General features: G+C 52.4%; 1 protein-coding gene across 4 annotated transcripts in view; it reads left to right on the top strand.

Annotated features, from left to right (window-relative positions):
* Window positions 1–216: 216 nt before the first annotated feature.
* Window positions 217–19,080, top strand: part of FBXL20 (F-box and leucine rich repeat protein 20) — a 48,986-nt gene continuing 30,122 nt past the window's right edge. Inside the window, exon 1 of one of the 4 annotated variants that reach the window (XM_075443329.1) lies at window positions 217–339. In XM_075443329.1, the coding sequence (XP_075299444.1) occupies window positions 319–339 (21 nt within the window). In that variant the 5' untranslated portion in view covers window positions 217–318. Of the gene's footprint in view, window positions 340–380; window positions 466–509; window positions 657–19,080 lie in introns of those variants that run through there. The other 3 variants (XM_075443330.1, XM_075443331.1, XM_075443328.1) reach the window with 3 other exon arrangements.

Here is a 19,080-nt window from a genome sequence, read left to right as displayed (position 1 = left end):
GTCCCGGGGGGGGGGTCGCGGGGGGGGCCGCGCCACGCTTGATTTTCCCGCGGGAATGACATCAGCGTGACGCCACGGCAGCCCGGCGCCTGATTGGCCGCGCTCCGCGGCCTCCGCGCTCCTCCCGGAGGGGCGGGGGCTCAGCCCACCACCCCCCCCACCCGGGACCCCCGGTCCCCGCGGGGGGGGGGGCCGGATGTCAGGGGGCGGGGCCGCGCGGCCCCCGGATGTCCCGGGGGGGGCGTGCAGCCCCCGGTGCCGCGGGGAGGGGGGGGCGGGTCGCTCGCAGCCCCCTCCCCCGGGGGTCCCGGCGGCGCGATGGGGGCGGCGGCCTGCGGGGTAGGTGGGGGTGCGCGCTGGGTCCCCCTCCCCCCGCTTCCTTCCCCCCCCTCCCCCCCGAGGCGTCCCCGCCGCCGCCGCGCGCCGTGCCCGGTGCTGGCCAATGAGCGCGCGCGTTGCTGGCAGGTGCGGAGTGTTTTTGTTTTGGGTTGAAGTTGAGGCCGGAGGAGACGGCGGCGGCGGAGTCCCGGCCCCCCCCCGCCCTCTTCTCTCCGCCGCCTTCCTCCCTCCCCTCCTCCTTCTCCCTTCCCCCCCCCCCCCCCGCCGGCCCCGCCATGCGGAGGGAGATGAACGGGGTCACCAAGAGCCGCTTTGAGGTGAGGCCGCCCGGCCCGGCCGGGCTGAGGAGGGGCCCAGGCCGCGCTGAGGAGGGGCCCAGGCCGCGCTGTGGCTGCGCTTCCCCCCCCGCGGCGTTAGGGCGTGGGGCGAGGCCCCCCCCGCACGGGGCATCGCGGCCCTGTGGTAAAACCGGGAGGGGGGGAGCTTTACCCCAGGCCCGGTGCGGGGGGAGCGCGGGTGTGGGGGCTCGGGCTTGGGGCCTGCGGGGGAAAGGGGGTGTGAAGCTGCTTCCCCCCCCCCGCTCGGTGTTTGCGTTCCCCCCGTAAACGCCCGGGGGGGGGTTGGGCGGGGGGCTCTGCCAACGTGTTGCTGCGGGTGCGGAGTTGTTGATGGAGCGGGGGGTGGGGTGGGGACGGAGCCTGGCGAACAAAGCGGCCGGGGGGCGGGCAAGGTGGCCCCGGTGCGTCTCTTTTTGGGCAGCAGCCGGGAAAAACGCGATTCCGGTGGAGGTGGGGGATGGCGGGGGCGGAAGGCGCGGAGGGTAAACAATGAGATCCCTTCAGAGAACGGGGCGCAGGGCGGGCCGCCGAGCCCGGGCTGCTGCCAGCCCCGCGTTGTGCTCACAGCTGGCTTCCCGGGGGGGGGGCCTGCTGTGAGAGGCTGGCGGGGCGGGGGTGGTGGTGCAGGTACCTGCCCGCTCCTCCCCCCCCCCCGCCCATGTTGTCTGCGGGGACAAGGTGGGAGGCGGAGAGCCCGGGACGGGGCAGATGTGGCTGCGTCCCCCTTCCCCGAGAGGGGACGGGAAGGCTGGCGAGGGGAGATGCTGGTTAATAGTAAACTGGAGAGTGTCTGGTTCTTTAGAGCGCAGTGCCCAGTTCCCCAGGAAGCTGCCTCTGGAGCTGAGAAGGGTGCAGAGAATAATGGTTTTGTCATATCGCATGTGAAATGGTTTTCTTCCTCTATCAAACCCGTGTCAGCCGCTGTAAATTAACTAGCAACGCGTCTCTTTAAGATGGGTTCAAGTTAAACAGTGTTATAACATCCGCGTTTTGTAGCGTCCGGGCACTGAGCTGAACCTGGGGACTCGGAAAGGGAAGGCTGCAGGCATAACGTGCTTTATCCGGGGTGGTTGTTTTTACCGTTCTCGTCTGTTCTTGACTGCGTGGATTTTTTTTTTTCTTTTTCTGAGGGCTTTTTTTTGATTACTGCAGAGGGGCTGGTTACAGAGCAGAGCAAGGACTGAAAACGTGCTGGTGGCTGTCTGCTGTGGGGAAATGTCCGTTCATACGGCAACGACCTTTTTCTTGCTTGCTTAGCTTTTGTCTTGAAATACCAGAATTCATTCCAGTATTGAGAGAGGTTGTGATCAGGGTTGTACCAAAACAGAATTCACCCTGTTCATTGTGGAAGAAGAGTTGGGAAGAGCTTTGTTTTGTTTGTTTTGGGTGCGTTTTTTGTTGGAATTGTGTGTTACTTTCTTTCTATAGTCAAAAATGGACAAGTCAAAAATAAGCAAAAATGCTCGAAGAGTATTTGAGGTCTAGATTAATTTTTTTTTATGCTGTGTTTGTACAGGAAGAGTTGGTGCGTTGTGGAAGGGCTTGCTTTTGAGCTGCAAGAAGTGCCTTGAAACGGTCACGTTTCCTGGCTGTGTTCTGGTTGGTAAATCGAGGGCATGGTTTTGTTAGCCCTAGCATTGATCATCTCTGACCCACTCACCCATATATCCTGGAAGCGACGAGTTTAGAACTCTTTTGCTTTAAATGCTTGGCTTATAGATAGATTTATTTTTCAGAAGGGAAGTATGGGTAGAAATTCAGCCATGCTTTCTAGAAAACAGTTTGTAATGTTTCTGCTTTAAAAGTAAAAGTCCTACTCACTGATGCGAGTGTGCCTTTTAGTGTAATAGTTCATATTTGACGTGACATAAGGACAATTATGCAAAAATGTGTTGAGACTGGAAGCTGCTATTCAAAGTTGCTGAATACTGTAAGATCGAGGAAGACGGCACGGGGTTGGATGCTTGGTGAATCGTACTCCTCCTGCGTAGCCTCCCGCGCTACCTCCGGGTTAGGCACGGAGCTGACTGCCGGGGTGGCTCCCCTGACTGCGGAGCGGTAAGGGGGCCTGTGAGTGTCTGGAGTCCTATCTTGGCGAAAAAATAGCTCCATGCAGAGTGGTGACTAATGCGTATTGTGTCTGTTTCAGGCTTTAAATAAGAAGTGAATTACTGAAGGGGGGGTTTGGTTCTGGTTTTCAGACTTAGTTTATTGTCTTTTGTTAAGCCACGTAAACAGATTCCTGAACTATTGTTGTTAGGCAATTTTAAAATCCAATCTGGATGGGATTTAATAATCATTTCTTCTTACTGTAGTAATAAAATATGGTAATGGAATACGGGCTAAGCTTCTTAAATTTGACTTGCATATGGGTTTCTGGTACGTATGTGTAGCCAGCCGTCTGTTCCGGGAGGAATGGAGCTCTTTCTTTTAAATGAAGGAATGAGCTCTGGTGTGCCCAGCCAAATGAGCATATTCTAAACAAGTCCCTTTCTGGGAGGTGTGGCCACCACAGAGAAAACAGCCACTTACTGTAGCAAAGCAAACAAAAAGGGAAAACATTACACAGATTGGCTCCTAATTTTCTGCGGTGTTGGTTTAATGTGGAACATACCCTGACAGATCACAATCCTGGCTTCTGTTTGGGGTTTCTCTGCTTCCCGTCATACCTGATACGAGATGCCTGGCAAACTAAACTGAATAGCAGCAAAGAGGGGGGAATGGCACCTCCTGATGCTTTCGAGCGACTGGTGCTCTGCTCTTCGAGAGCTTGCTTACCTTCCAGAGGCCCCAGTTCTCATCCCTGCATCAGTCTGTCTCGTCCGCACTCCTCTGGCCTGGGATGTATCCTGGGGACTGAGTGTCTTAGGCTTGCTCTCGATAAATCATAATCAAAAAATAAACGATGCCTGCTAGGGCAGAGTGCTCCTCTGAGCTTTCTGGTTTTCAGCGCGGAGTAGATGTGGTCGGGCGGCACTGCCCTGAGATGGTTAGCACTTACGTGGATGCATGCACAGAGCTGACGAGATGACCCGGCACAAAACTGCCTGCTTACGCTCAGGAGCAGCGTGTTGTGTGAACGGTGGCTGCTTTGGTGTTGTGGTTTAGCCCTGGCCGGCAGCGAAGGACCCCGTGGTCACTCTGTTGCCCTCCCCACGGTGGGGTGGGGAGGAGAATGGGGAGAAAAAGGCAAAACTTGTGGGTCGGGATAAGGGCAGTTGAACAGAATGGCAAAGGAAAGCGAACAGGAACAGCTACAACAATACTGATAAGAGCAAGGGAATACTCAGAGCCGCTCTCCCACCTCCTGATGCCCAGCACACTCCCAAGGCCCAGTTCACCACCTCCCAGCCAGCCCCCCGCTCCACACTGTGCATCACGTCCTGTGGTATCAAATACCCCGTTTGTTTGGCCAGTTAGGGTTATCTAGCAATTAACATAATGCAGTTTAATTTATTGGCTCTTCTTACCCGTAATCAAATCCCCATGAGGTACACGTTGGCCTTCCCCACCCTTCCGCGTCACCCACCAGGTGCACCCAGGTCCTTGAGCAAAAGCAGTCCTGCGGATGGGTTTACCTTTGCCCGAGGCAGGACAAACCCCGACTGTCTGCCCAAACGCATTCTTCATGTGCACGATGAGGACTTCTTCCCCTTGTGCAGGACATGGGAGTTTTGACTGGACAAGGCCAGCCTGGTTGGTGGATCCTCTGGTGTTGACCAACCAGGTGGCCTTCGCTAAAGGAGTATCCCACCCCCGGTTGCTCTCAGGGTGGTTTTTAGCAGTCCGTTGTACTGTTCGATTTTCCCAGAGGCTGGTGCGTGATGGGGGATGTGATACGCCCACTCGTGCCGTGTTCTTTGGCCCAGGTGTCTAGGAGGCTGTTCGGAAATGAGTCCTGTTGTCTGACTCCATTCTCTCTGGGGTGTCATGTCACCACAGGACTTGCTTTTCAAGGCCCAGGATGGTATTCCGGGCGGTGGCGTGGGGCACAGGGTAGGTTTCCAGCCATCTGGTGGTTGCCTCCACCATTGCGAGCCTTGGCGGGTTTGTGGCAGTGTGACATAGCCAATCTGCCAGGCCTCCCCGTATTTATATTGCAGCTGTCATCCTCCATACCGCCGAGGCTTTACCTGCTTGGCCTGCTTGATTGCAGCGCGTTTCACATTCATGGATAACCTGTGGGATGGTGTCCATGGTCAGGTCCACCCCTCGGTCACGAGCCCGTCTCTGTGTTGTGTCTCTTCCTTGATGGCCTGAGGTGTCCTGGGCTCACCGAGCTGTGAACAATTCACCCGGATGTGGCCAGTCCAAACCCACCTGAGCCACTTCAGTCTCAGCACCCTGATCCGCCTGCTCGTTGCGTTGGTGTTCCCAAGGGCTGCTGCGTGAACTGTCTCCTGCTTAATCTGTTCGAATGCTTGTCGTCGTTCAGGGCCCCTTCAAAATTGTTCTGCTTCTGGGTCGCTTGATAGGGCTTACAGTCTGACCCTAATTTGGGATGTGCATCCTCCAAAAACCCACAAGACCTACGAAGGCTTGTGTTTCCTTTTTGCTGGTTGGTGGAGACATAGCTGCTGTCTTGTTGACCACGTACATTGGGATCTGGTGATCCTGCCGTTTTATTCCTAAAAACTGGATCTCCTGTGCCGACCCCATGACCTTACTTTGTTTTATGGCGAAACCAGCTTTCGGAAGGATCTGAACTATTTTCTCTGCTTTCTCAAAAACTGCTTCCACTGTGTTGCCCCACACGATGATGTCATTGACGTGCTGCAGATGTTCCAGAGCTTCACCCCCTGTGTCCAGCACAGTCTGGACCAGCCCATGGCAAATGGTGGGGCTGTGTTTGCACCCTGGGACGGTCGATCCCAGGTGTCCTGGGCACCCCTCCCAGTGAAAGCCAGCTGTGGCCTGCACTCTGCTGCCAAAGGGGTCGAGAAGAACACGTTAGTGATGTCCGTGGTGGCACACCACGTGGCTGCCTTGGACTCCAGCTGATATTGAAGTTCTGACGTGTCCAGCACAGCAGCGCTCGGCAGTAGCGTGACTTCATTCAGGCCGCAGTAGTCTACTATCAGTCCCCACTCCCCATTCAATTTTCTTACTGGGCATAAGGGACTATTAAAGGATGAGTGAGTTTTGCTGATCGCTCCTTGGCTCTCCAGTTGACGGATCAGCTGGTGGGTGGGGATCGGGGAGTCTTGGTTGGTGTGATATTTCCACTGGTGCACCGCTGTGGTAGTGATCGGCACCTGCTGTTCTTCAACCCTCGGCAACCCCACAACGGAAGGATCCTCCGAGAGACCGGGCAAGGCAGACAGCTGTGTAATTTCTTCTGTCTCCAAAGCAACTATGCCAGAAGCCCACTGGTACCCTTTTGGGTCCTTGAAATCCCCTCTCCCGTCGCTCCAGACATACAGATGGGTTCTGACCTGTTGTAATCTGATGGCGTTAGGGTACGCTGTGCACCGGTGTCCACTGCAGCTTGATACTCCTGGGGATCTGACGTGCCAGGCCGTCGAACCCACGCAGTCCAGTGACCGTGGTTGTCCCTTTTCCCAGCCTGGCAGGGCCCCTCTCGTCCTGAGCAGAGTATTCGTTACTCGCTGTAAAAATGACTTGGAGGTCCCTTCAAGAGGGTCAGAAGTAAGATAAAGCTTTCTACTCTGTCTGGAGAACTGCCCGCTGGAAACCGGAGCAGCATTTTGGCTAGAAGAATCCCCTTTTGTGAATGTTTTTCCTTGCAACTCGTGCCCCTAGGGTTGAGGTAGGTTTTTCATCCCACTTCCTCATGTCCTCTCTGTGGTCACGCAGGTAAAACCACAGGGTGCCTCGTGGTGTGCACCCTCTGTATCCTCCCTCTTGGGCAGAGAAATGCTGATTCCTAATAGCTGAGACACTGGTCCGTACAGGTGGGGAGTGGGATGTATTTTCTTTGATTTGCTGGACCTCCTGGGACAGTTTCTCCACAGCTGGGACACGGGTGGAAGAGACGCTTTCCTTGTATGGCTGGAGTTGCCCAGCCACTGCATCCGCTGTTGGTGCCTCTTCACCTTTCCAGTCCGTTACTGGCAGTGAGTTGGCATATGACGATGGCGTGTCAAAAGCACTGTTGTGGTTTGGCTCCAGCCAGCAGCAAAGGACTACGCGGCTGCTCCATCACACCCTGTGTGGTGGGGTGGGGAGGAGAATGGGGAGAAAAAGGCAAAACTTTTGGGTTGAGATAGGGAGAATTTAATAGAACGGCCAAGGAAGTGAACAGGAACAACAACAATACCGGCAAGAAGAATATACAAAACCCGGGGAATACACAGAGCAGCTCTCTCGCCGCCCGGTGCCCAGCGCGCTCCCAAGCCATGATTTACCTCTCCCCGTCCAGCTCCCCTGCTCCACACCCAGCCTAACGTCCCATGGTATCGAATACCCTGTTTGTTTGGCCAGTTTGGGTCTGCTGTCCTCACTGTGTCCCCTCCTGCTTCTTGTGAAAACTAACCCTATCCCAGCTGAACCCAGGACAGTTGGTGTTAGACCAACTGTGGGACGAGGTGCGGACATCCTCAGCCTCCTGGCTTTTCAGCTTTCCCCGTGCAGGAATCTCTTGCTATGCAGTGTCTTGTGTTCCGTGGGGCCACGTTGTCAGGCTTCAGTAATTACAGCTGCTGTTCCTCCAGGCTCTGAGCAGTATGCGTAGTCTCCTCTGCATCCTGAAACAGAAACACCACCACCAAAAAAAGCACCAGCCTGTCCGGCTTCCTCAGGGAGCCTTCCCAACCTCCAATTAGCAGGAGCTGATTCTGGCTGTAAAGCTTTGCTTTGTGGAGCAGTTTGTCTTATTAAGAAAAAAAGAGTAAGCACCAGGGATGTATCTGAGGCACGAGCATGTGTTTGAGCCTTGCAAGCACCTTCAGCAGGTCAGAAGCATCAGTCCCCTGCGTTTCACAGCATCTTGCTCATCCAGGGATCGAGGCTTCTCAGTGTGAGGGAATTCCAGCTCTGCTGAACTGTGCTGGTGGCCTCCGTAGTTCCTGGGTCTGGCTAGAATTTGGATCTGCCGTGAAATGAGGTAAGATGAAAGCAAAATGAGAAACTTCAAATGCTTCAAGATCGAGTTGCCTTCTAATAATTCATCCTGTCTGCCTTCAGAAAGCTGAACTGAATAATCTTAATTACCCTAATCCCATTTTTGAGTCTGCTGGGTTCCTGGCTCTTCAGTGCTGTTTCCACATTTCGGAGTTGCTTGGCGTTAGGGTTTGGAGCCGCTCGTTTCGGGGCTGTCTCTTCCCCCTGCTGGGCTGCTCCTGTGCTTTCTGTCCTGGTTCAGGCTCTGTTATTCCGAGCAGCAGAGGCTGTGTAAGCAGCTGGATGCGAGCAAGGTGGGCAGGGAGTATCGATAACTCTGTGCATCCCAGTGTCTCTCCTGCTGCTCCAGCAGACACTTGCCCACACGGCCGTCACGCTTACCGGGGCATTGCATTTCTCTATGGCAGGAGAAACTGGCTGATGTGAGGCAGTGAAGGCAGGAGGGAGGGCAGCTGAACTGAAACAGTTTTGTTTGGCAGGTATCTAAACACAGATCGTAAATAGTGAGAAACACTGTCAGAATAAAAAATACAGATTTAGGGGGGTGTCAAAGCTGATGGCTTTTCCATACTCTTGTTCACTCCCCCCAACCTCTTTTTTTTTTTTTTTTTTTTGTATTATCTGATGCCACACTTGCGTGTAATACTTTTTAAGCCAGCACTTCTTTTTTTGATAGATGAATAATAAAATGTTTATGGCATACAAAGTGGTTCTTTAACCGTTAAGATGGTAGGAGATGTAAACCTTGACTTGCATTTCACGCCCCCATCCCGCCCCCCATGCCAGTGCTGTGCTCCGTACCCTCGTAGAGGAAAGAGGAGCTCAGCAAAGAGGAGCTCAGCAAGGTTTGGGAGCAGAAGTCAGACTGGTTGCGCAAAAGAGATGTGACCCAGACTGTAGGGAGGCTGGGGAGGATTAAACAGGAAAACGCTCTTTTGCTGTAGGAGGGAGCGGTGGGGGGCAATCTTCGTTGCTCTGCATTTCTCCTTTGCAGTGTACGTGCCGTATTTTGCCAGCCGGGCGCCGTATAGGCGAGCTGCCAAAAGCCGAAGAAGGCACGGCGTGGGAAAGTGGCTGATAAAGCCTTTCAGAAGCCAATTCTGATTGCTTTTCATTTCTTGGTGTTAAATTGGCGCTGGGGAGAGGGTTCAGTCTCCCAGCTCTTTCACCTTGTAGTCTTTGTACCAGGCAGCCCAAGCACATCGCTGCCGTAATTAGGTAGAACAGCAGCTTTACAAGCGTTGGATTATGGACCTTAGCCCGTGTCACCTGAGAGACCAAGCTTGTGTCGCAAATCTTTATTGTTTTTTTTTTCCCAAATGGTATTCCCTTCTTCCTCTGCAGGGAGCTGTGCTTTCGAGGTGGGCAACAGTGGCAATGTCGGCCCTGGCAAACAGTGATTTCAGCAGGAAATAGGAGCAGAAATCGTGTATTTCCTCCCCCGTCTCTCGCTGACACTCGTGCAGCGACGAGTGCTGGGGCAGCACCCGATGAGGACTCGTCCGGGTTTGCCCTGAGCTCTGCGCAGAGCAGGGCACAGCGTTTGTGCACAGCGATGGGGGGGCTCTTCTCGCAGGTCCCCGAGGTTGCCCCCTCCTCCGGGCCGAAGCAGGCGCTCCCCGAGGTGGTCTCGCCTGGGGCTGCCGGCCGGTGCAGGGCCCGTGCGCGTTCCGGGGAGAGGTGTCGACTGCCTGGGCTGTGTCCGTCTTGCGTCGCAGCTTGTGTAACTGGAACGGGAGGGAGGAAGCCTGTGTGCAGGGGTATGTCTCATTTTGTTTTAGATACCATTCTTAATTGGGGCCTGGCATAGATGAGGTAATTATTGTTTTCACCGTTGGATTACCTCGCTGCGTGTGCCCTTTGACTCATTCCATTGTGAAAGCCAACCCGGCAGAGGTTTCAGCCTGCCTGGTGCGGTGTGAAGCACTTCACCGCGCGGCTGCGTGGAGGGGCCCGGGTCTCAGCGTGGCTGGTGGCTGGCCGTGCCTGGCCTGTCCCTCGGTTGTACTCTCAGATCAACCATCCTGTGCTTGCGGCAAGCTCGCCCGATGCCCTTCACACCTCATCTCAAGTCGGGCCTTTTTGAGACCTCATCGTTTGACTTTATTTCAAAATATATCTGCCAATTAATATCGTTACCGTCTCTTAGATAATAGCTGAATACAAACCCAGTAGTGAAAAAAAACATATTACCACTAACATAGAACTGTAGGCTGTGGAAAGGGGCAGAACTATTGAAAAATTTGTTTATCAAAGAAGCTTATTTGAGTTGTGATGAGGTTTGGTACGTACTTGGAGAGCTAAAGGAGTCTGGAAATATGGAAGCATGTCTCTGTTTTTGTTTGGTTTTGTTTTTTTTTTTTAAATCCATTCAAAGGGTGTTTGTAGTAAGCCACTGCCCTGCTAAAATGAGCTCCTGGAAAGCCAAAAAAATAGAAAAAAAAGATAGTGTTTGACAGCACGGTCCATGGCCAAAGGTTGTGTCCCTGGGAAGTCAGGAAGTCTTGGTCTTATTCATCCTCTGTGTTGATCTTGGGTGCTGTTTTCATGGGCAGTGGTGTATATTTAAAACTTTGAAGGGTGGGTGTGAGAAAGTAGCATCATTTTAAATCAAATATCTGTAATAGGTTATAAAATACCCAGATGACCGCTTGTAGGACGCTGAGGTTTGTAATGGAGCTAAAAAATGTGGACAGCCAAACCCAGCTGTGCTGACAGCATAGGCTGCTTGCCCCGTCTCGGTAAAAGAGAACGCCAGCTCCCGGAGACCTCTGCGGTTCTCGGCCGCGCAAGCTGTCGCTGTCATTTTCGGTGAGTGTTTTTCGTTCAGTACCAGATACAACTTCTGTTAAAGACAAAGCCGATGAACTGGAAGCCTCTGCCTTACCAGTCAGTCGCCAGGCTGCGTCGGGCCCTGCCCGGCAGCGGACACTGCTCAGACGGGCAGCAGCCGGGAGAAGTCGGGTGACGAAACGCGGAGAACGGCTGGTGCTGGTGGTGCTTCTGAAAATTGTAGTTTAAAAAGGAGCGTGGTGAGCTTTTAGGTGTAGTTGTGGGATGCTTTGTTTGTGGAAAACTGTCTCAGAGCCAAGACTAGGATAGACGAACAGAACAGATTAACAAAATGCGGATGGACGTGCCCTTTCGGTATCTAACAGCAGTTTCTAGTTTTCAGAAGAAATAGGATATAACACATGGGGTATTTCCATTTGAAATGGTGTTCCTTGAATCAGAAGGAGTCTTCTAGTATCTTACCCACACATCTGACTTTGAAGTTTTACTGTTTGAGTGCAACGACATGACCTGGTGTATTTGCACCTTAATCACCTGACGAATTTCTGCTCGGTGGCAGTTTCTGCCTTACACTGCTACGTCAGAGGAGTGTGCAGCCGCCAGTTCTGTGTCATGGGTTTGGTTTCTGTAGGGCTTTACTAGTTTTTTTGTTCAGCCTCATGCTTTTAGCATTGCTGATTCAAAAGAAAAAAAAATGTCCGTGTATTTAACTTTGTTCCTGAATGCAGAGTGGAGTCGGGCAGCTTGTCCACACCCTTCTAGTTACCGCCAGCAGAAATTTCATCTTTTCCACAGCAACGACAAGCAGATGAGGAAGAATTGATCTGTCAGTGTATGTCGAGTAATCTGCCTGTTGATCTATTTTTAGGAATACTAAGCGTACAAGAAGCCTTTTCGGCCAGGGTCTGTTTTGTCTCGATTTTGTCCTGCTGCGTGGTGGTTTTGTGGCGAGCTGGCCGTGGCGCGGTGCGTGGCAGGAGGGCGGCCGGCAGCTTCGCCGTCCCTGGCTCTGCTGACACAGATGCTGCGGGAGCACGCCGGAGCGTCGCGACTGCTGACGGCTGAGCTTGTCACAGCGGTGGCTTTATTTGACAGCCAGCCGTTTTCCTTGGAGACTTCACACAGATTAAACTGGATGGGGTTTTACAAAAAAAATAAAGTCCCTGTGTAACTGAAGGCTGGAAGGAAAATTCACCCAGTCTGAACTGCTTGTGAATGTAAACAACTTTATGCTTTTATCGCGTCCTCCAAAAAGCCTCGTGTTTGTCACTGCTGTGGGACTTATCTCTGCAACATAATTTTTTCGTTGCTTCCAGTAAGGCAGCTCAGCCTGTTTAAACTCCTTCTTCCCTGAAGTCTTGTACTGGGGAAGGAGCACTTCTGAATGAACACTCAGTGTGTGTCGCTGACATTTCGGTTATTTTAGCCCTTGAACTGGTAGGTGTTTCTTTTCCCCCCAAATGAACAGAACTAGAGGCGAGATGTTAGTCGTGTTGAGAGTGTTGGTAAGAAGTCACTTCAGAGCTTCACTGAGCTTTTCCAAAGGACACACAGAGTGAATTCCGCTTTTTTGCGTGTGCTTTATGCTCAGCTTGTTTTACTGGGATGGAGTTCTCTGCTGTGAGCTGCGCTTGGCGTGTGTCTTGTCTTGTGTCAGTGACTCTGTACGGGACCCGTTCCTCTCCTCCAGATGGACCATGGCAGAGGAGTGATGTAAGTCCTGCCAGTGGCACTGGATTTCTGGATGTGAGCCAGCGGCCGTGCAGCTGAAGAAACCTCACAGGGCATCTCTGACCCCTCAGGATTTAAGCTCTTTGAATGAATTTGTACCCATGTTCCATTTCTTGCACTTCAGAGCAGCGAAAGACTCGCTTCTAGCTCTGAAGGTTAATCTCCAGAGCGCCTTGATGATGCAGATTGGGTGGGGACGTCACTGACAAAATATGGCAGCGACATAGGTAATCCTGAATCTATCATGGCAGCTCGTGAATCCCCACCTTTCTCAGCTTAAAAACAGTTTCCGGAATGCATTATTTACTCTCTAATAATGGCAGTCTGTTTTCTGTCTTGGTTTTAATTGCTTAATTTCCTGTGGTTATGAGCAGTTATGGAGGGTCTGGCCAGCGTTTGCCCGTGGAGAGGGGACAGTGAGCTCTAGGTCTAAAGAACAGCCAGAGCTTCATCCTCAGCACTTCGTTCCCTTTTCCTTTTGTGTTTGTAAGGCTGCTGTAGGAAGTTTGTTGTACGTTGTTTCTGTTACGCAAGCAAACAAATTGCAGTGTTTAAAAACTATAATATATACTAGTATTTCATAGAGTTTTAAGAGGGTGTGCTTTTACATTCTGTATTGTTTATTTTTGTATGAAGTTTGCTGAACAGTGGGACATGAAAAGCCCTATTGCTTGTGCTGTGCGCGCTCAGGAACGCGTCTAGCTGGCGCTTCCCGCTGCCCACCGGCGGGGCGGTCGCTCTGTGGGGCGCTGGGTTGGCGTTTGTGCTGAAAATGGATGCCCACCTGCTTGTTTGCCCTCTCTCAGCGTCAGCCTGACCGTGCCCTCAGCCGTGGCAGCACGCGCTGCCTGCTGTTGGTGCTGCTTGGGCAGTTTGAGGTCTCCAGGCTGCGTTCTCAAGGGGCTGGCCAGGCCAGACCCCGCGTTAGTCTTCACTTGAGTGAACACGGAGGTGGGTAACCGTGGGTCTCGGTGTAACGACTGATTGGAGTGCCTTTGCCAGCCTTGTAGCCACTGATTCTCTAAAGCTCCAAATAAACTTCATCCCTTTCTCCACTGAGCTTTGAATTTTCCACTTTAGAAGAAAAATGTTTGAGTTCAAAGTCCACATCTATGCTAACGCCGTGTCCTCAGTTGTTGGCTTTGGCACTGATGCTGCTGAAGTTAAGCCTCAGGGGATTTTGATAAGTTTTTCAGACCAACCATCCCCCTCCCCGTGCCAATGCCAGATGCGGTCTCGGGTGAAAACCAGCTGTGTTTGCCAGCAGCGCAGTAAATGCTTCCACCCGCGCCGATGTATGCAGCAGCTGCGTTGCGCGGCGGGCTCGCCGGTGTTTTGCTTGCGTCGAGCACAAACACGGACGATTACTTGATGTTCTGTTAATGTTGCGGTACCGTGTTTGTGTCTGGCTGCAGGAGTGCAGACAGGGTGCTGCTCCTGTCCTCCTTGGTGACCATGACCATGTACATTTTTATGCAGAAATGAGCTCTGCAAACAGTCAGATCGAAAGTGAATGGCTCCTTGTGATCAACCTTGAAACTTTATGCTGGTAAATTCCCTCATCTTTGTTGACAAAGTGGAATTTTAGTGGTGCTGGGACCTTGGGCCGTATGTTGGCCAGTTGGGGTTCTGACGTTCCAGCTTCAGAGCCGCTTGCAGTGTGGGAGTGTGCGTATGTCTTAGAGATGCGCCTGCGTTGTAGACCACCCATCTTACGCTGCAAGTCAGCTCTGTCCTTTCTCTGCTCCTTGTCTCATTAACGGGCAGAATTCTGGGCAGATTGATGGTGTTTTCGGTGTCTGCTGTCGCATAGGCAAGGCAGTCTGGTGTGGTTTTATGCCTAAACTGCACTTGGTTAAAGAGAGTCCCTGCTGCTGTTCTGGTGGAAAGTCTGTTTCATACGTCAGATGAGTAAACTGCTGTCATTTGAAAAATGCAGCCAGTAACGTAAGAATTGCTTGCAGAGAGTAGTTTTGAGCATTTAGCGTAATGTGAAATAAATGCTCTTTGTCTTCTGTACGTTGATATTCCTAATTACTTCCAGTAAACTGTAAATGTTGAAATTACTCACTTAGAAACTTCTCGAGTGTAGTTTTCGAAACACAGAAGAGTGAAAACCAAAACTCTTGTTCCCTGTAAGAACACCCCTCCAGCCCTTCCCCAACAATAAAATTCAAACCGTCGCCAGATGTGACATTTCCAGGAAAGCGTTGCCCCCTCCCTCTGCCCAGACCGTGGGAGAGCTCTGCGGCCAAGAGCCTGCTCAGAGCCGGGGTCCGCAGCAGTGCGTGTGGAGTTGGTCTAGCTCTCTGTAAGCCGGGAGAGACAGCTTTGTGCTGGCACGTGTTAGGAGACCTTCTTTGGGACCAGGGGTACAGGGAACAGAACTGTTCTGGAGCAAAGATTTACATTTAGCAGAAACTGTTGAATAAATACTCCTCGCTGCTGCTGTGGAGTAAGTTGATCCAGCTGATGTTGAGACCTCCATATTCATACAGCAGCTTCTTCCCAGATGGAAGCGTCTGAAATACGACGACGTGTATGTTGGGCATGGATTTCCTGAGAGGAGCTGTCGGGGCTGGCGGCACCACCTTCTGCGTTTGCGGGTGGGACGTGTGTCTGTGTCGTGTAACAGGGCACAGTTGTGCAGTCTGCTCGTGGACCCAGCAGCTGAATCAATCCAGCTGGTGGACACCTCCTTTACGTGCTGACTGCTGACCACGTTGGTTTGCGCTGGGCAGACCTGAAGGAGAGCGCCGGTACGGGTCTCCGTGCTTGTATGGCTCTGGAAGCCTGCTCCATGGCAATGCAAGACTTGCTCAGGGGCTAAATGAATGGCTGCAGAAGTGACACAATGCTCTGCTTCATATTTTAACTCAAATAATGCATGCCTCCGAAGAGTTGCTTCACTTGCAGGGCTTGCATCAACTGTTGTTCACCTTCCTGAACTGGACAGGCTGGAAAGTTGGGCAGAGAGGAACCTGATGAGGTTCAACAAGGGCAAGTGTAGGGTCCTGCACCTGGGGAGGAGCAACCCCAGGCACCAGTACAGGCTGGGGCTGAGCTGCTGGAGAGCAGCTCTGCGGAGAGGGACCTGGGTGTCCTGGTGGACGACAGGATGACCATGAGCCAGCAGTGTACCTTGGGTGCCAAGAAAGCCAATGGGATCCTGGGGTGCATCAAGAGGAGTGTGGCCAGCAGGTCGGGGGAGGTTCTCCTCCCCCTCTACTCTGCCCTGGTGAGGCTCCATCTGCAGTGCTGTGTCCAGTGCTGGGCTCCCCACTCCAAGAAAGATGAGGAGCTACTGGAGAGAGTCCAGCGGAGGGCTACGAGGATGAGGAGGGGACTGGAGCATCTCTCCTCCGAGGAGAGGCTGAGGCAGCTGGGCTTGTTCAGCCTGGAGAAGAGAAGGCTGAGAGGGGCCCTTAGAAATGCCGATAAATATCTGCAGGGTGGGTGTCAGGAGGACAGGGCCAGACTCTTTGCAGTGGTGCCCAGCGACAGGACAAGGGGCAACGGGCACAAACTGGAGCAGAGGAAGCTCCAGCTGAACCCGAGGAAGAACTTCTTCCCTCTGAGGGTGACGGAGCCCTGGCCCAGGCTGCCCAGGGAGGCTGTGGAGTCTCCTTCTCTGGAGATATTCCAGCCCCGCCTGGCCGCGGTGCTGTGCAGCCTGCTCTGGGTGACCCACAGAGGGCCCTGCCAACCCCAAACATTCTATGATTCTGTGATTCTTCTTTACATGTCTGAGGAATACAGGATGTATCAGGTGTTCTTGTGCAGGGACAATCGTAATTACACGCCGTCATCCACTGCACGCTCGCCTGCGGAGTGCTGTCGTCCCGATCCTGTGCCGGTGCCGTGCGGATGACCCAGTTTGGATTGCTGTGCCCTGCAAGGAACGGCTGGCGCGACCGATGCCTGAGTGGCAGCTCTGTCTCCTGCGCTGTTAGCAGCGCCTCGCAGTAGACAAACCTGGTTTAGCCCCGCAGGGAGCGCTTGCAGACTGCGGCAGGACTGGGCAACCAGATGAGTTCAGCCAGTTTGCAATGCTTTGAATATTCTGAGAGACAAGGGAAGAGTTATTAAAGCATTTATGTCTTGTGCTAAGTGACTTCAGTGTGAAGCTGTAAGAACTTATCTTTTGATGGCTTTTCTCTGTTTGTTTCCATAAACTTGTCTGATTTGAATGCTGCTGGGCGACAGCTCTGCAGAGCAGCACGGCAGTGCCCATGGAGACAGCCTGGGAAGCACTGGGTTTCTGCCTGCTGCGCTGGGATCTCTGGGGCTTCCAGGTGGGGTGGGACAGAGTGCTGACAGCTGGTGAGTTCCTGTGGGTGGCTGAGGGACGGATGGTCCTTGTCCTCGCTGCGGGCTCCTCTGGCTATCTGCTCTTAAAAAAAACCCACGGCAAACCAGGCCCCTCTGGGTGCATCTGCCCAACACAGAATGCAGCAGACTGTTCTAAACCGGGAGCCAAATGGCTGCAGATCTTCTGTTACTGAATGGTGCGTGTGAACGGGGTGCGGACGCTTGAATTGGTTTGCCAGGTAAAAGGTAAAGTCCCCCAGTTTTGCTGTTTCTTTGGGCTTGTGGAGCTGGTGCTGAACCAACTGCTGGAAGTGCTGGAGCTGTCAGATTGGGTGGATCCTGTTTGTTCTCCTGTTTGAGCCCTGGTTGGAGCAGGGGAGGTGTTCCCTTGTGCGGTGCTGTGGGAGTGTGCGTATGCAGAGTGCCACATGGACTGGAAAATGTCTTTGTGTGAGGTGTGAAGCTGCTGGCAGCCGTATGCCCTGGCGTGCTCGGCAGCTTCTCCCCACTTCCTAGCGTTGATAGAAGAGCTGGGCGATACGATATTTGCAGGGAAATGTAATCATCTTAACTGAGCAGTGACCAAATCCCGTGTGTGCTGGGACACCGCGTCGCTCCAGCTGCCTGGGGCAGCAGAGCCAGCCCTTCCACCGTCTGTAGATGTGGCTCTGAAGACCAGTAAGAGATCTGTAGTACCATAACTGGGAAATGCAGCATTCTGTTTCAGACTTTGTCCAGCTCTGATTTGGCAGGACATGTTTTCCTTCACCTTGTAGCAGATTAGAGCAACCTATACTAATTTAATACCAGTTTGGAAGTCTGGTATCTGCTTCCGTGGTGTTTGTTCTGGATTTATCCCTCCTGTTCTAGGTAGAAAGGTGAAGAGAGTAGTGCACTGCTGGGCTGCCTTCGTCTCGGTGGGTGGAAGAGGAATTTCATCCTCTTCCTCCTTCCATTTCTTCTGTGTAAGGGGTGTGGCTTCACAGAGCAGCAAACTTGATGCTTTGTGGAAGATGCTGTGTTTTGTACAGACTTAAAATTTATATACAAGAAAGGTGTTTTTCTGTATCCTGTCGAGAATAACTGATTCTACTGAATAACACCTGGTATTGAAGAACATTGAGAGATGTTAGGAAAAGCAAACTTAGGTCATTTAGGTTTTAGCCCTAGAATTAATTTCAAAAGCCTGGAAGTCTAGAATAGCTTCTAACATTTTTTTTCAGACTAGTTCTATCCGTGTATGGGCTTGCCAGAAAGTCAGAATGTCCATTGGTGGATTTAACTAGCTATAGATGCTGCGATGATTTAGGAATATAACCTGATTCCAGCCTGTGTTCACCCAGCCTCTGTCATCTCAGCACCGGGTTTTGAAGGAAGACTTGAGAAAATGGGTCTGGTGAAGTACCCTGGCCCTTCACAGCCTGCCAGCGGAGGGGGAATTCCAGAGCCAAGGTTCTCCCACGGAGCACAGCCTGCCTTGGCCCTGTCATGTTTAAGTCCAAGGACTTTTTTTTGTGAGACAAAACCCAAATGTTCCTTTAGTATAGTGCTGGTCAAAGGGTAGCGTCTGCAGAAAAGCAATGCAAGGCTTTGATTTGCACGGGAAGCAAGGTAAGCTTTGTCTGCGGAGCGATGTGATGGGCAGAAGTCAGGAAGCTGCCTGCGTTCTGCACAGAGCTGTCCTGGCTGTACAGTCCCGGTTAGCAGCAGACGGTGACTCTTGCCTGCATTCCCGCAGTAAAATCTGAATTCAGACAAAGCCTTGTTGCCAATACAGAAGAGAGAAAAGGCTGGCTGCCTGCTTCTGGAGTCTCTGTTTTAATGCTTCCTGTCCCTCGCCTGTTCTCTTCCAGTCAGGTTCCTTTCCGGAAGTCTCCTACTGCTGTCGGATTTGCTCCTTTTATTTCTCTTACCCTTTTTTGTGAGGGGGGTGGAGGGTGCTGGTTCAGGTGTCAGATTCTGGCCTGGACAATAACGGGAAAGAGGATAGATCTGCCTGCTTACTGTTGTGTTTGTAACTGCGTGGGAAGAAAAACCATGGTCTCGTTCTCCCATTAATAATTCCTCTGCATTTCTCCTTCGTTAGAGCTTTCTCCAAAATTTCCTTAACTTCCCAGCTGATCAGCTAAGGCATCTAATTAGATGATCCAGTCCCAGAACGCGCAGACACGTTAGCTCCTTCCACAGCCTTGACAAGGTCTGTCCTGACCCGTGGTTATCTGCCAGGCGTCAGATAGCATCCGTGACCGAGTCTGAATGCGGTCCTTCGCTTGAGGAGATGCTCTGCTGCCCCAGTCTCTGAGGGAACAGACTTGACAGAATTTGTGTTAGCTGGGGAAATGGCAAAACTTCCATTTTAATTATCTGCAAAATGGGCTGAGTGGTTGCCTGTCTAGTGGACCGTTTAGGACTTTCTAACTTGTGATACCTTCTGGTGGGAAGTGATAAAAGCATCTGTGGGGGGAAAACAACACTTTCCTGCTGT

The sequence above is a fragment of the Opisthocomus hoazin genome, chromosome 26 (genome assembly GCF_030867145.1).
Source record: "Opisthocomus hoazin isolate bOpiHoa1 chromosome 26, bOpiHoa1.hap1, whole genome shotgun sequence".
Classification (NCBI taxonomy): domain Eukaryota; kingdom Metazoa; phylum Chordata; class Aves; order Opisthocomiformes; family Opisthocomidae; genus Opisthocomus; species Opisthocomus hoazin.
This window is presented reverse-complemented; position numbering and strand designations above follow the sequence as displayed.